Source organism: Gymnodraco acuticeps, unplaced genomic scaffold (assembly GCF_902827175.1).
Source record: "Gymnodraco acuticeps unplaced genomic scaffold, fGymAcu1.1, whole genome shotgun sequence".
NCBI classification, from domain to species: Eukaryota; Metazoa; Chordata; class Actinopteri; order Perciformes; family Bathydraconidae; genus Gymnodraco; species Gymnodraco acuticeps.
In genome coordinates, this window is record NW_022991696.1 from 19871 (window position 1) to 38128 (window position 18258).

The 18258-nt window shown below is 43.2% G+C and overlaps 1 protein-coding gene across 3 annotated transcripts in view; it reads left to right on the top strand.

The window, feature by feature from the left end:
- Positions 1-18258, top strand: part of arrb1 (arrestin, beta 1) — a 41144-nt gene that overhangs the window by 11183 nt on the left and 11703 nt on the right. For all 3 annotated transcript variants that reach the window (XM_034198802.1, XM_034198804.1, XM_034198803.1), the window contains 9 exons: positions 8626-8656; positions 9108-9168; positions 9256-9300; positions 9761-9957; positions 10888-10947; positions 11103-11170; positions 16047-16182; positions 16560-16644; positions 17355-17427. In XM_034198802.1, coding sequence (XP_034054693.1) covers positions 8626-8656; positions 9108-9168; positions 9256-9300; positions 9761-9957; positions 10888-10947; positions 11103-11170; positions 16047-16182; positions 16560-16644; positions 17355-17427 — 756 coding nt within the window. The remainder of the gene's footprint in view (positions 1-8625; positions 8657-9107; positions 9169-9255; positions 9301-9760; positions 9958-10887; positions 10948-11102; positions 11171-16046; positions 16183-16559; positions 16645-17354; positions 17428-18258) is intronic.

Here is an 18258-nt window from a genome sequence, read left to right on the forward strand (position 1 = left end):
CAGGAGAGGACTCTTTAAAGTAGAGACACTACATACTGATATATACCTGAACATCAGCAGGAGAGGACTCCTGTAAAGTAGAGATACTACATACTGATATACACCTGAACAATCAGCAGAGAGGACTCTTAAAGTAGAGACACTACATACTGATATACACCTGAACATCAGCAGAAGAGGACTCTTTAAAGTAGAGACACTACATACTGATATACACCTGAACATCAGCAGGAGAAGACTCTTTAAAGTAGAGACACTACATACTGATATACACCTGAACATCAGCAGGAGAGGACTCTTTAAAGTAGAGATACTACATACTGATATACACCTGAACATCAGCAGGAGAGGACTCTTTAAAGTAGAGACACTACATACTGATATACACCTGAACAACAGCAGGAGAGGACTCTTTAAAGTAGAGATACTACATACTGATATACACCTGAACATCAGCAGGAGAGGACTCTTTAAAGTAGAGACACTACATACTGATATACACCTGAACATCAGCAGGAGAGGACTCTTTAAAATAGATATACTACATACTGATATACACCTGAACATCAGCAGGAGAGGACTCTTTAAAGTAGAGACACTACATACTGATATATACCTGAACATCAGCAGGAGAGGACTCTTTAAAGTAGAGATACTACATACTGATATACACCTGAACATCAGCAGGAGAGGACTCTTTAAAGTAGAGACACTACATACTGATATACACCTGAACATCAGCAGGAGAGGACTCCTTTAAAAGTAGAGACACTACATACTGATATACACCTGAACATCAGCAGGAGAGGACTCTTTAAAGTAGAGACACTACATACTGATATACACCTGAACATCAACAGGAGAGGACTCTTTAAGTAGAGACACTACATACTGATATACACCTGAACATCAGCAGGAGAGGACTCTTTAAAGTAGAGACACTACATACTGATATACACCTGAACATCAGCAGGAGAGGACTCTTTAAAGTAGAGACACTACATAATAATATACACCTGAACATCAGCAGGAGAGGACTCTTTAAAGTAGAGACACTACATAATGATATACACCTGAACATCAGCAGGAGAGGACTCTTTAAAGTAGAGACACTACATACTGATATACACCTGAACATCAGCAGGAGAGGACTCTTTAAAGTAGAGACACTACATACTGATACACACCTGAACATCAGCAGGAGAGGACTCTTTAAAGTAGAGACACTACATACTGATATACACCTGAACATCAGCAGGAGAGGACTCTTTAAAGTAGAGATACTACATACTGATATACACCTGAACATCAGCAGGAGAGGACTCTTTAAAGTAGAGACACTACATACTGATATACACCTGAACATCAGCAGGAGAGGACTCTTTAAAGTAGAGACACTACATACTGATATAAGCCTGAACATCAGCAGGAGAGGACTCTTTAAAGTAGAGACACTACATACTGATATACACCTGAACAACAGCAGGAGAGGACTCTTTAAAGTAGAGACACTACATACTGTTATAAGCCTGAACATCAGCAGGAGAGGACTCTTTAAAGTAGAGACACTACATACTGATATACACCTGAACATCAGCAGGAGAGGACTCTTTAAAGTAGAGACACTACATACTGATATACACCTGAACATCAGCAGGAGAGGACTCTTTAAAGTAGAGACACTACATACTGATATACACCTGAACATCAGCAGGAGAGGGACTCTTTAAAGTAGAGACACTACATACTGATATACACCTGAACATCAGCAGGAGAGGACTCTTTAAAGTAGAGACACTACATACTTAATATCATTTCTCAATTTTCTTACATGTTTAGGATATTCTTTTATATTTTTTACAGTATTTATTTCATATATGTTTTCACATCATCTCTCTCTCTTTTCCACTTGATTTTCCGACAAAGTCAGCTGCTGATGAGGCGTTCAGGTTTCAAGGGAATCCTCGGGAGAATATCGACCCGTCAGATAGAGTTTCCTCCCGATCGATGTCGAGCTTCACAACAAACACTTAGGAGACGTTACTCCACATTAAAATGCAGTTTCCATTATCTGAATATTATTGTTAACCTGCACTGACATTCACATGAGGATTTAAGGATGAAGAGAAGAAATGTGTGAAATATTAAATAACCCGACATTATAATAGCTTGTTAAATATAATCCATACCTTGTAAAGGGTTTAAAACACCGTCTGTTTCCTCAAACTGATAGAAATAATTCATTTAAGCATTAAAATCAACAAAAACTAAAGGAACATTTCAATGTTCCCAATTTATGAGTTATTGACTGTTAAATCTATTAAATAAATAAACAAATATATAATAACAATTGTAAAGAAAAACTTAAAAAACAACAAACAGGTCCAAATGTGTAAACAATAAGTCAAAGTAGGATAAATATGTTTTAAATATCTAAATAATGTGTTTGTGTCGTGTCTTCCTCCTAAACTCACCAACAGTTAGCATTAGCCTCATTAGCACATTTAATCATAACAAAGACGCACGTGATGAAGAGTGTCAGTGATTGTCCTGCAGTGTGTTGATAAGTGAACATCAGCCAGTGTGGGTTTGATCCACGTCGTGATATATTTATTTATTTTGTGTCTGTGTTAAACTTTGATTTGACTAATTGCAGCGGGTAATGGCGTGCTGAGCTCCCATGAGGCTCGGCGGTTTCCGGTAAAGTGGCGTCCTGATGCTGCTGAAAGCTAATGGAGCCGCAGAAGCTAATTTATGACAGCATTAACACAGGGGGGTGGCTGTCAGACAGCATTAGAGACAGGAAGCGGCTGAGCAACATGAACCTCCAGCACTGTGAGGGAACTCAGGATATTTCCTTTATTCACAGCAGCAAAGGTACAGAGCAGATCAAAGCAGGAATACATATTACACATTCAAGATAAGATCAGATGTAATGATCTAAGCATGTTTTAATAAAGCTTTGCACACAATGTGAAAAAAAAATGGAGTAGTTTAAAGTAGAAACACTTTATACTGATATAAAAAGAGGACTCTTTAAAGTAGAGACACTACATACTGATATACACCTGAACATCAGCAGGAGAGGACTCTTTAAAGTAGAGACACTACATACTGATATACACCTGAACATCAGCAGGAGAGGACTCTTTAAAGTAGAGACACTACATACTGATATACACCTGAACATCAGCAGGAGAGGACTCTTTAAAGTAGAGACACTACATACTGATATACACCTGAACATCAGCAGGAGAGGACTCTTTAAAGTAGAGACACTACATACTGATATACACCTGAACATCAGCAGGAGAGGACTCTTTAAAGTAGAGACACTACATACTGATATACACCTGAACATCAGCAGGAGAGGACTCTTTAAAGTAGAGACACTACATACTGATATATACCTGAACATCAGCAGGAGAGGACTCTTTAAAGTAGAGACACTACATACTGATATACACCTGAACATCAGCAGGAGAGGACTCTTTAAAGTAGAGACACTACATACTGATATACACCTGAACATCAGCAGGAGAGGACTCTTTAAAGTAGAGACACTACATACTGATATACACCTGAACATCAGCAGCAGGAGAGGACTCTTTAAAGTAGAGACACTACATACTGATATACACCTGAAACATCAGCAGGAGAGGACTCTTTAAAGTAGAGACACTACATACTGATATACACCTGAACATCAGCAGCAGGAGAGGACTCTTTAAAGTAGAGACACTACATACTGATATACACCTGACCATCAGCAGGAAAGGACTCTTAAAGTAGAGACAATACATACTGATATACACCTGAACATCAGCAGGAGAGGACTCTTTAAAGTAGAGACACGACATACTGATATACACCTGAACATCAGCAGGAGAGGACTCTTTAAAGTAGAGACACTACATACTGATATACACCTGCACATCAGCAGGAGAGGACTCTTTAAAGTAGAGACACTACATACTGATATACACCTGCACATCAGCAGGAGAGGACTCTTTAAAGTAGAGACACTACATACTGATATACACCTGAACATCAGCAGGAGAGGACTCTTTAAAGTAGAGACACTACATACTGATATACACCTGCACATCAGCAGGAGAGGACTCTTTAAAATAGAGACACTACATACTGATATACACCTGAACATCAGCAGGAAAGGACTCTTTAAAGTAGAGACACTACATACTGATATACACCTGAACATCAGCAGGAGAGGAATCTTTAAAGTAGAGACACTACATACTGATATACACCTGAACATCAGCAGGAGAGGACTCTTTAAAGTAGAGACAACTACATACTGATATACAACCTGCACATCAGCAGGAGAGGACTCTTTAAAGTAGAGACACTACATACTGATATACACCTGAACATCAGCAGGATGAGGACTCTTTAAGTAGAGACACTACATACTGATATACACCTGAACATCAGCAGGAAAGGACTCTTTAAAGTAGAGACACTACATACTGATATACACCTGGACATCAGCAGGAGAGGACTCTTTAAAGTAGAGACACTACATACTGAACATCAGCAGAAGAGGACTCTTTAAAGTAGAGACACTACATACTGAACACCAGCAGGAGAGGACTCTTTAAAGTAGAGACTCTCCATACTGATAGACACCTGAACATCAGCAGGAGAGGACTCTTTAAAGTAGAGACACTACATACTGATATACACCTGAACATCAGCAGGAGAGGACTCTTTAAAGTAGAGACACTACATACTGATATGAACATCATAAGCAGAAAAGGGGCCCTTTAAAATCTGATACAAGGACTTTTACCGCAGAACAAATTACAACAGCAATACAAATAAAGTATTTATGTTTACAGAACAAGGTAAACAAATAAACATTTGAATAATGAAGCAATAAAATAAACCTCTAAATATGCAGTCTATTGGTCGAACAGCTCCACTGTACTCAGTTATACAATACTTCTTTATTTATACTATACATATTGTTACGGTGTGTGAAGCAGGCAGGACCCAAATGCAGATTTAAACTGAAAATTCCTTTTTTTCAAGGCTACCGGATACTAATAAAGACAAACCAGAACACTCACCGGAGACTTAGTCACAAACAAAAGACGAACCAACACTGAACACAGGAAGAGAACAGACTAAATACAGGGAGGGGTAATCACAAGACGAGAAACAGCCGGGCAGGGGAGGCGAAACACAAGGGCCACAGGTGAACACAATCAGACAACTAGACACACCAGGGAAACTAACGACAGGGGAAAAACACAGGAAAAACTAGGGCCACCAGGGTGGGTGGAGGGGGTCTGGAGGACGGGTCTTGGGCTGACAGCCCCAGGGGCATGGCAGAGGACCAGGAAGGGGTCTCGGCGGACGGCCCGGGGGCAAGGCAGAAGCCGAGAAGGGGGACTCGGGCGGACGGCCCGGGGGCAAGGCAGAGTCCAAGGTGGGGCGAAGGCCAAACAACTCCGGAGGCCGGGCAGGACCCGGTGTCGGCCGAACAGGAACCGGAGCCGGTGGGACAGGCTTCGGCAGGATCCCCCACGGAAGAGGACCAGGAGTTGGCAGGACCCCCGGCGAGACATGTGATGGCGGGGCCTCCAACGGAACAGGACAAGGGGTTGGCAGGACCCCCGGCAGGAGAACAGTCGGCGTGACCCCCAACGGGACTGGACATAGGGTTAGCAGGACCCCCGGCAGGAGAGTAGTCGACGGGACCCCCAACGGGACAGGACATGGAGCTGCCAGGAACCCCAGCGGAACCTCCAACGGCACAGGACATAGGGTTGGCAGGACCCCCGGCAGAAGAGTCGTCGGCGGGACCCCCAACGGGACAGGACACAGGGTTGGCAGGACCCCCGGCAGGAGAGTAGTCGACGGGACCCCCAACGGGACAGGACATGGAGCTGGCAGGAACCCCAGCGGAACCTCCAACAGCACAGGACATAGGGTTGGCAGGACCCCCGGCAGAAGAGTCGCCGGCGGGACCCCCAACGGGACAGGACACAGGGTTGGCAGGACCCCCGGCAGGAGAGTAGTCGGCGGGACCACCAACAGCACAGGACATAGGGTCGGCGGGACCCCCAACGGGACAGGACATAGAGTTGGCAGGACCTCCAGCGGAACCTCCAACGGCACGGACATAGGGTTGGCAAGACCCCCGGCAGAGGAGTAGTTGGCGGGGCCTCCAACGGGACAGGACATGGAGTTGGCAGGACCCCCAGTGGAACCTCCAACGGACCAGGACATTGGGTAGGGACTTGAGAGGGGACTCAAGAGGGGACTCGAGGGGGGACTCGAGAGGGAACTGGAGAGGGAACTCGAGAAGGGACTCGAGAGGGAACTTGAGATGGGACTAGAGAAGTGACTAGAGGTGGGACTAGGGAATTGACTAGAGGAGGGACTTGAGTAGGGACTAGAGATGGGACTAGAGAAGGGACTTGGAAAGGGACTAGAGGAGGGACTCGGGAAGGGACCAGAGAGGGGACTAGAGACGTGACTTGAGAAGGGACTAGAGATGGAACTTGAGAGGTGACTCGAGAGGGGACTCGAGAGGGAACTCGAGAGATGACTCGAGAGGGGACTCGAGAGGGAACTGGAGGGGTGACTTGAGAGGGGACTCGAGAGGCAACTTGCGAAGTGTCTTGAAAGGGGACTCGAGAGGGAACTGGAGAGGAGACTTGAGAAGGAACTGGAGAGGAGACTTGAGAGATGACTCGAGAGGGGACTCGACAGGGAACTGGAGGGGTGACTTGAGAGGGGACTCGAGAGGGAACTTGCGAAGTGTCTTGAAAGGGGACTCGAGAGGGAACTGGAGAGGGGACTCGAGAGGGAACTGGAGAGGAGACTCGAGAGGGAACTGGAGAGGAGACTTGAGAGGGGACTCAAGAGGGAACTTGAGAGGGAACTGGAGAGGAGACTCGAGAGATGACTCGAGAGGGGACTCGAGAGGAGACTCGAAAGGGAACTCGAGAGGGGACTCTAGAGGTGACTTGAAAGGAGACTCGAGAGGGAGCTGGAGATGTGTCTTGAGAGGGGACTTGAGAAGGAACTTGAGAGGAGACTTGAGTCGGTCGGTTCTCCAACAGAACACGGGGGGCTGGAGTCGACCGGAATGCCGACAGGACACGGGGAGCTGGCGTCGGCCGGTACGCCGACAGGACACGGGAGCTGGCGTCGGCCGGAGACGAGGGGCTGGAGTCGAAACCATGGCTGCTGGGGCCAGGACTGAGGCTGGAACCATGGCTGCTGGGCCAGAACAGGGGCTGGAACCATGGCTACTGGGGCCTGTACTGAAGCCGGAACCATGGCTGCTGGGGCCAGAACCATGGCTGCCGGGGCCAGAACTGGGGCCGGAATGGCTGCTGGGGCCTCTACTTGAGCCGGAACCATGGCTGCTGGGGCCAGAACTGGGGCTGAAACCATGGCTGCTGGGGCCAGAACTGGGGCCGGAACCATGGCTGCTGGGGCCAGAACAGGGGCCGGAACCATGGCTGCTGAGGCCAGAACTGGGGCTGGAACCATGGCTGCTGGGGCCGGAACCAGGGCCGGAACCATGGCCGCTGGGGCCAGAACTGGGTCCAGAACCATGGCTGCTGGGGCCGGGACCAGGGCCGGAACCATGGCCGCTGGGGCCAGAACTGGGGCCGGGACCATGGATCTTTGGGCTCGGGCTGCTAACCTGACCTTGCGACTCCTTCCTTTAGGAGCCGTTTGGAGGCTCTGTGGACCTCCAAAGGCCAGACGAGTTCCAGAGAACGGCTCCTGGACAGGAGCAGGCAATGGGGCAGAAGCCAGGGTTGACTCCAAACGGACCGCACCGATGCGTGTGGTATCATAACGGGAGTTGGGAGGCCTGGGGCTGTCAGGCAAGGGATAACACACCATGAGGAAATCCAAAATCCCGCCCGGTAAGAATTTAACCAAGCCTGGTTTCTCCATCGTAATCTGGCGTGCTTCTGCCAGAACAGCCTCTCGCTGCTGAACCCTGGACGCTCCCAAACATCGACTAGAGCAGCCAGCCAAAGCAAAGGAAAACTCCAATATCTCCTGCTCAAAAGGATCTGCTGGGCCCATATTTAGGTTGGTTCGTTCTGTTACGGTGTGTGAAGCAGGCAGGACCCAAATGGAGATTTAAACTGAAAATTCCTTTATTTCAAGGCTACCGGATACTAATAAAGACAAAACAGAACACTCACCGGAGACTTAGTCACAAACAAAAGACGAACCAACACTGAACACGGGAAGAGACAAGACTAAATACAGGGAGGGGTAATCACAAGACGAGAAACAGCCGGGCAGGGGAGACGAAACACAAGGGCCACAGGTGAACACAATCAGACAACTAGACACACCAGGGAAACTAACGACAGGGGAAAAACACAGGAAGAAGGACCAGACAAAAAACAAGGAGGAAAATACCCATAACCAGACATACAAAACTACAAACGTGACAAAACATGAGAATCCTGACACATATCTTTATTTTTTTCACCGTGGTGTACTTATTTGTTTTGTTTGTTATTAACATTTCATCTGCACTGTTTCTTTGCTGCTGTAAAAGTCTGCGGGCCAGATAAAGGATTTCATTAACCTGCTTCTCTGTCTGTGTTTCAGAGTGTTTAAGAAGGCCAGTCCCAATGGAAAGGTGAGTCCTCGTTTGTTTTTTTACACCTGCTCGCCCCCTGAAGAGAAATCTAAACACAAAGTCCTAGAAAAGCAAAAGAACAACAAAAAAATGCTGCAAAAAACCCCAGTAATTTACAAAAAAGTAAAAGAAAAACAAGTAAACGAAAGCAGTCACTGGAGCAGAAAGGGTTTGATGCTTTTCAGCAGCGCTCTGTGGAAATCAGTTTTTAAAACATCTATGAAGGACGGTTGATTCTGATTGGCTATTGAATGTCCTGAAAGTTTCTGATTGGCTTTTAGATGTTCTGATGTTGACACGATTTGCTCTTAGATGTCATGACAGTTAAGTCTGAGTAGTTTTTAGGTCCTGATGGTGGATTCTGATTGGCTGTTGGATGTCCTGACGCTTTCTGATTTGCTGTTGATTTTGTCATGGTTGATTCTGATTGGTCGCTGTGTTCCTCCCTCAGCTCACAGTCTATCTGGGGAAGAGAGACTTTGTGGACCAGGTGGATCTGGTGGAGCCTGTCGGTGAGATTATTTAAATAAGTTAGAAAGCATTTATTCAATTAATTTATATTATTTTATGTCGTTGATTTCTGACTTTACTTCCTGCAGACGGCGTCATCCTGATCGACCCGGAGTACCTGAAGGAGAGGAAAGGTGAAACATGTCCATCAGAACTAATGTTTAACTGACTTTACTGTCCACCTCATTGAATGTGTCTTTTGCTTAAGTACAGCAAAGCTACATAAGTAAGGGTAATGATCCTGCTCATTACACGGCTACTAAATAAACCAACAACTTGATTGACAGTACTGATTTAAAAAGGATTATATTGACGTCAAAAATATGGTATTGCTTCCGCTAAGAAACTGAGCCACTGCCACCCCAAAACATAAAAACAACAACATAAGATAATATCAATATACAATATACAACAGTCCAAGCGGGTAAGTAACGGCAGACATTTAAATATCTTGCTTACTGAACTTTTAATCCTATTTTCGTCCATCTTTAATACGTTGTGGTGTTCCTCAGGGAAGCGTCCTTGGGCCTCTGCTCTTTATAGTAAACCGTGAAATATGAGTATCTGATTTTTGTTGTTTTTTCTTCCCGTTAGTGTTCGTGACTCTGACCTGTGCATTCCGGTACGGTCGGGAGGACCTGGACGTCCTTGGGTTGACGTTTCGGAAAGACCTGTTCGTGGCAAACATCCAGGCGTTTCCTCCCGTGCCCGAAGAGAAGAAGAGTCTGACTCGTCTTCAAGAACGCCTGATCAAAAAACTGGGAGAACACGCACACCCGTTCACCTTCGAGGTACTGTATGAAACCATACTGTCAGGCCTCTCAGAATAAAAACTCAGCTTCAGGTTAGAAAGAACAAAAAAAGGTAATATTTTGGAAAACTTGGTGCAAAACAACCACAAAATGACCAAATCTACAAATGACCACATGGACACATAACATGTGTAAAAATAGATGCAAAACAAATAGAAAATTCTAAATGTTGGACATCGTATAAAATTACCTTTAAGTGCAAAGCTACAGAAAATGGTTCTCACATTACCAAATGGAATCATTGATGTGTAAATACTATGCAAAATCACCACCAAAAAAATGGTGAACATTTGGTGAATAACAACTACAAAATGACCATTAGGTGCTCAACTTTTAAAAAGAGTTGTCAAATAACCAAAAAATAAATGTAGTTGTGTAAAAATTCAAAAGAATGGGTGCAAAATAATTACAAAATGACCGAACGTTGCAGAAAGACTAAAAAAGACGTAACTAGATCGCCGATGATTACGAATCCTGTCCAAGATAAGACAAGAAGATAAGAAGTACTTTATTGATCCCAATTTGGGAAATTGTTGTGTTGCAGCAGCATGAAAAGACATGGCGTGGTACATTAGAGAAATTAAAAGACTAGAAATAAACATTACAACAAGTAAGCATCTGAATAATTTAAATAAAATAGCATTAAAAGAGTAGAAAATATACATGTTGAATTACAAATTTACAGTAACAAAATATAAAGCAGGATATTATATATAAGTGTGTAAGGAATGGAATATCAAATATTAAATTGAATATAAATGTAAAATGTACAGAGAGAGTTTAAGCAGAGAGTTCTCTTCCAGAGGAGATTTGTTATAGAGAGTTATTGCAGTAGGCAGGAGTGTTTTCCTGTATCGGTCCTTGTGACAATGTGTAAATAACGTTATGATTATTTGTCCCTGACTGCAGATCCCTCTGAACCTGCCGTGCTCCGTCACCCTGCAGCCGGGCCCCGAGGACACGGGGAAGGTAAAACGAGACGCAAAAACCACCAAAAATGCAACATGTGGAAAACAACCTGCAAAATAACCAGAAATAGTTGGTAACGATGTGTTCACTGCTTCAGCAATGAATCAGACTCCTGAAATTAAATCAGCGCTAAACATCCTCTGCTGTGTTTCCAGGCCTGCGGCGTGGACTTCGAGGTGAAGTCTTTCTGTGCAGAGAACGTTGAGGAGAAGATCCACAAGAGGTAAAAGTGAGGCGCAATAAAGAGATGAATTATGGATGAAAGCGAAACCCGGCGTGCATTAGCAGGTCGGACAGGAACGCAGAGTGGTTCAGTAATAATAAGAGTTTCTGTTGGACAGAAGGGCTCCCAATGGGATTCTCTGTGGGGTTCTGGATTAATGCAGACAATAATCTGAAACGTTGATGAGACTCGCATGTTTAGTTTGGTGTTACGTTATTATGAGAGTGCTCTCATACTTGTTTGATTCTGAAATTGTATATATTTATATAAATATATATATATGTGTGTGTGTGTGTGTGTGTGTGTGTGTGTGTGTGTGTGTGTGTGTGTGTGTGTGTGTGTGTGTGTGTGTCCGCATCTGTAGCCTGTTATTGTCTCATTATACCGCACTGTGAATGAATCAAAGTAAATATAGAAGTGGTCATGAACACATCTGTCCATCAGACAGAGGGCTGCTGCCTCCTGTCATCATTAATGGACGTCTCTTTAAAATGACCGCTCAGAGGAGAGGAGTTCTCATTTCTCTAACCGCCTGCTGCTTCCCCTCCTCTCTCCTCGGTTCCCCTCCTCGACTCCTCTCTCCTCTGCTCCTCCGCTCGTATCTCCTGCGGGCGGCACTAAGTCTCGAGGATAGGAGTCGAGGAGGGGAATCTCAGAAACGAGACACGGCCCAGAGGCCTGTACTACGAAGCTGGTTCAACCTAACCTGGATATGTTTGAGTTAGCCTAAGGTTGGCCTAATTCAAAACATACGCGCTCTCGCTAAACTGTCCTACGACGCGGGTTATCAAGTGGATCGCTCAAGACAGCCGTGTCCTATCTAGTTAGGTGCGCGTTCACATGAAAGGGGTGGTATCTGGAGCATTCGACCAATCACAGACATGGAGAAGCGCACTGACAGCGCAGCGTCATACTTCCTGAATGAAAAGTCAACTATAATATTAGACATATGAAGAAGTTAAACTTTAAACATCCATGACTCAAACACTTGATCCAGGATCAAAGCCACAGAGCTGCACCTGCAAGGTGAATACAGCTGGGAACAGAACAAGTGTTTGAATGCGTACATTAACAGCTTTATGATATCACTGCCCGTCTAAGACACCATCTGACTTTCATTACATTTGACTCCAGTGTTTCCTCAACTTAATGTGTTGCTTCAAATAATGCTTCTGCATCCAGTCTGTGACGCTGTGAGTGTTGCACGGCCAGATACGGCTCAGCTGACTCAGATCAGGAGATGATACATTATGAAGTGATATGGACTGTACTTAATGTGACTCTGATCCGGTTACTTATGTTGTGGCAGATATTTCAGTAAGCTTTCTTAACGCTAATGTTATAATAGTCAGATTGCTCTGAAGATGGAGGTGATATTCTATTCATGTTCACGTTCACACAGTCGGTGATTGTTGCCGGCCGTCTTTCCTGCGACGGCAGCTTTTCTGTATTTCCTTTCTCCTGTAATATGACTTGATCGCTTTAAACTCCGCACACTGAGCTTTGATTGGTTAGCAGGCAGTGCTTTCACTGAGTTGAGCTCTTAGCCTGCAACCTAACCTGCTCCCGACCAGGGGGGTATACTACGAATCTAGTTCAACCTTTCCTGGATATGTTTTGAGTTATTCGGTTGACTTAATCCAAAACAAAGCCGCTCTCGCTAAACTGTCCTATGACGCTGGCTATCAACTCGTTCGCTCAAGCCAGCCGTGTCCTATCTAGTTAGGTGCGCGTCCACATAAAAGGGGTGGTATCTGGTAGTGATGGCGAGATGAAGCCTTATGAAGCTTTGAAGCTTTCCAGCCAATTGGTTCGCAAAAGGGTTCATCTCATGAGGCTTCATCATGGGCTTCATCTCATGAGGCTTCATCATGGGCTTCATCTCATGAGGCTTCATCATGGGCTTCATCTCATGAGGCTTCATCATGGGCTTCATCTCATGAGGCTTCATCATGGGCTTCATCTCATGAGGCTTCATCATGGGGCTTCATCTCATGAGGCTTCATCATGGGCTTCATCTCATGAGGCTTCATCATGGGCTTCATCTCATGAGGCTTCATCATGGGCTTCATCTCATGAGGCTTCATCATGGGCTTCATCTCATGAGGCTTCATCATGGGCTTCATCTCATGAGGCTTCATCATGGGCTTCATCTCATGAGGCTTCATCATGGGCTTCATCTCATGAGGCTTCATCTCATGAGGCTTCATCATGGGCTTCATCTCATGAGGCTTCATCATGGGCTTCATCTCATGAGGCTTCATCATGGGCTTCATCTCATGAGGCTTCATCATGGGCTTCATCTCATGAGGCTTCATCATGGGCTTCATCTCATGAGGCTTCATCATGGGCTTCATCTCATGAGGCTTCATCATGGGCTTCATCTCATGAGGCTTCATCATGGGCTTCATCTCATGAGGCTTCATCATGGGCTTCATCTCATGAGGCTTCATCATGGGCTTCATTTGAACACAAACCCCCTGTTGGTCAAAGTGTGTAAAACAGGCAGATTGGACATCTCAACAGTGTGCTCTCTCTCATACCGAGTTCCCAATGAGTAAAGCCTTAGAATAACTCTAAACAACGAACATTAAATCATATTTTCATGTTAACAATATTGTATTTATTCCAGTTTAATGATTGTGATTGAAAAGCCTAAGGAGGCTGCTAAACATTGCAAAGAGGGATTTGTATTCCTTAATAATATTCATAAACGTAACCATGTTGTAGCCTGAGAAAGGCCAAACCATATCAAAGAATGCATTTATTAACTACATTGTCTCATTTAGCTGTAGCTTTTATAAACAACAAAAAATACGTATTGTTCAGTCGTTGAACCAGGGACCCTGCGGTCATGAGTCAACTGCTTTCCAGCTGAGCCGCAGCACACACACTGAATCTCCCTGACAACACTGGAACATATTTATTCCTGTATTTATTGATGTTTTTATTCCTACATGTATTTATGCTTGTATCTATTTATACTTATGACATGTTCCGACCTCTATATGAGTGAGGGTCTGAGCTCTCTTGATTCCATCGTGTCACCGGGCCCGGGTACAGGAGGGGTAATATGGTTCTTATTATACATCCATGGGTATTATGAGCGTTGTGGTTCAACGGTTCAACCGATCTGAATCGCTTCGTGAAGCAGTCACGTGGTGTCGACAGGCAGCGAGGCTTCGTTTGTCGTCGATGACGTCACTGGCCCAAAACGATACAAGCCTCGGTACATGCTTCACAAAAAGCTTCGGGGATTACTCGACACATGCTCCGAAGCCTCGGCGCAATACGTAACTTCACTAGTATCTGGAGCATTCGACCAATCACAAACATGGAGAAGCGCACTGACAGCGCAGCGTCATACTTCCTGAATGAAAAGTCAACTATAATATTAGTCAAATATGAAGAAGTTAAACTTTAAACATCCAGGACTTAAACACTTGATCCAGGATCAAAGCCACAGAGCTGCACCTGCAAGGTGAACACAGCTGGGAACAGAACAAGTGTTTGAATGCGTACATTAACAGCTTTATGATATCACTGCCCGTCTAAGACACCATCTGACTTTCATTACATCTGACTCCAGTGTTTCCTCAACTTAATGTGTTGCTTCAAATAATGCTTCTGCATCCAGTCTGTGACGCTGTGAGTGTTGCACGGCCAGATACGGCTCAGCTGACTCAGATAAGGAGATATATGATACATTATGAAGTGATATGATGTGATATGAATGATAATGGGACATATCGACGTCTGCTCTCACAGTGCCGCGGACTGTAGGCTACGTAATGTTACTTTGATCTGCTTACGTATGTTGTGGCAGATATTTAATTAAGCTTTCTTAAAATAATAGTATAATGATAGTTATAATAGTCCGATTGCTCTGAAGATGGAGGTGATATTCTATTCATTTTCACGTTCACACAGTCGGTGATTTTGGCCGGCCGTCTTTCCTGCAACCGCAGTTTAAACTGTATGTCCTCCGCACACTGAGCTCTGATTGGTCAGCAGGCGTGGTGCTTTCGCTGAGTTGATCTCTTATCCTGGAACGGAGCACAGACTAGGTTCCAGGATAAGTCACCATGGAGATCTAGCCCGCTAAAAAGTGAACCAGCGTCGTGGGACCGGAAACCCCGAGTTTTCCCTGAAGTTAGCCGCTAAGAGAACATCCGGCTTCGTAGTGCAGGCCTCTGGTGTGAAGTTGTTGTTTATATTGTGGTTTCTTGTGTTGTTTTTTATGTTGTAGTTGCTTATATTGTTGTTTAAGTTGTTGCTCATGTTGTTGTTTATGTTGTGGTTGCTGATGTTGTTGTTTATGTTGTGGTTGCTTATGTTGTTGTTTAAGTTGTTGCTCATGTTGTTGTTTATGTTGTGGTTGCTGATGTTGTTGTTTATGTTGTGGTTGCTTATGTTGTTGTTTAAGTTGTTGCTCATGTTGTTGTTTATGTTGTGGTTGCTTATGTTGTTGCTTATGTTGTGGTTGCTCATTACATTACATTACATTACATTTAGCTGACGCTTTTATCCAAAGCGACTTACAATAAGTACATTCGACCAGGAAGACACAACCTTGAAGAAAACAGAATCATAAAGTACATCAGGTTTCATAGAGCCAAACATTTCAAGTGCTACTCAACTGGCTTTAGATAAGCCAGTCCTTTATTAGTATATAAGTGCTTTGTTAATAAGCACTTATAGCACTCATGTTGCTGTTTATACTGTTGTTGCTCATGTAGTTTTTGTTGTGGTTGCTTATGTTGTTGCTCATGTTGTTGCTCACGTTGTTGCTCACGTTGTTGTTACATTACATTACATTGCATTTAGCTGACGCTTTTATCCAAAGCGACTTACAATAAGTGCGTTGTTTGTGCAGGAACTCTGTGCGTCTGGTGATCAGGAAGGTTCAGTTTGCTCCGGAGAAGCCGGGCCCTCAGCCGACCGCAGAGACGACCCGACAGTTCCTGATGTCGGACAAACCGCTGCACCTGGAGGCGTCCCTGGACAAAGAGGTGTGTGTTATCATGATAAATGACATTTATAACACACTCATTTAGACTTACAGCTGTAATGCAGGAAGAGTTTATTAAAGTAGAACATGGAAATGCTCTAGTAAAGTACTACCAGTAAATGTGTTCTCAAGTGCAGTACTTGAACATAAGAACACGTACACTCCACTATCGACCAGATCAAGAACAGAAATATCGATTTCACAATAATTCAGATTATGAAAAATATTATTGCAAATATGACATTATTTCATATTAATTATTACAGATATCATAAACCATAATCACAAGAATAACATATATCTATAATAATATTTTAAATGAATAACAATAATCATTTATATACTTATATAATAGATCTAATAATCTTTCTCTCTCAGATTTATTACCACGGAGAGCCGATCAGCGTCAACGTCCACGTCACCAACAACACCAACAAGACGGTGAAGAAGATGAAGATCTCAGGTCCCAGAACGCACCACTCTCTGTTTGTCCCTTTGTGTTAGTGACCAGCGGTGGAAAGTAACTAAGTACATTTAAGTACTGTACAATGTTGAGGTACTCGTACTTTAATTGAGTATTTCCATTTTATGATACTGTGTACTTCTACTCCACTAAAATTCAGAGGTAAATGATGTACTTTAACTCTTTAATCAGACTTTAGTTCCACCCGGAGTAAATCCACCAGCTACCCTGCAGTATACAAAGCCATTCAAACTAGCTGCACCTTCACCAGCTTTGAGAACACTTTCATGATCAATCATTATAAAACATATCATATATATTATTCTGAAATGGACCAATCTGCACAACGACTACTTTTACTGTCGCTACTTTCACTATATTTTGATGAGAATACTTTTCTACTTTCACTTGGGGAACATTTTGAATGCAGGACTTTTACTGTAACAGAGTATTCCTACACTCTGAGTACTTCTACTTTTACTCAAGTACAAGATCTGAGTACTTCTACCTTTACTCAAGTACAAGATCAGAGTACTTCTACTTTTACTCAAGAACAAGATCTGAGTACTTCTAATTTTACTCAAGTACAATATCTGAGTACTTCTACCTTTACTCAAGTACAAGATCAGAGTACTTCTACCTTTACTCAAGTACAAGATCTGAGTATTTCTTCCACCTCTGTTAGTGACGGATGTTTTGTGTGTCCGCAGTGCGCCAGTACGCAGATATCTGCCTCTTCAACACGGCGCAGTACAAATGTCCGGTGGCCACCGAGGAGTCAGAGTCAGTTTCATTTATTTGTCCTTTCTTTATAATTTATCTGGAGCTGTTTATGTATGAAAAAACATAATATGAGGAATTTATTTAAATCATCTGCAAATAAACAAACCTAATCATTTAAGATATTTCTAACGTGATTCTGTGACTTTGTAAGGTAATACCTGACTTTTACAGTACGTTAGTGTGTGATTATAAAAAATTGTAATTTTACACGTTATTCTTTGACTTTAATCTGTGACTTTGAACTTTAATCTGTGACTTTGAACTTTAATATGTGACTTTGAACTTTAATCTGTGACTTTGAACTTTAATATGTGACTTTGAACTTTAATCTGTGATTTTGAACTTTAATCTGTGATTTTGAACTTTAATCTGTGACTTTAAACTTTAATCTGTGACTTTGAACTTTAATCAGTAACTTTCTACGTTAATCAGTAACTTTGTACGTTAAGCAGTAATTTTGTACGTTAATCAGTAACTTTGTACGTTAATCAGTAACTTTGTACATTAATCAGTAACTTTGTACGTTAATCAGTAACTTTGTACGTTAATCAGTAACTTTGTACGTTAATCAGTAACTTTGTACGTTAAGCAGTAACTTTGTGCGTTAATCAGTAACTTTGTACGTTAATCAGTAACTTTGTACGTTAATCAGTAACTTTGTACATTAATCAGTAACTTTGTACGTTAATCAGTAACTTTGCACGTTAATCAGTAACTTTGCACGTTAATCAGTAACTTTGTACATTAATCAGTAACTTTGTACGTTAATCAGTAACTTTGTACGTTAATCAGTCACTTTGTATGTTAATCAGTAACTTTGTACGTTAATCA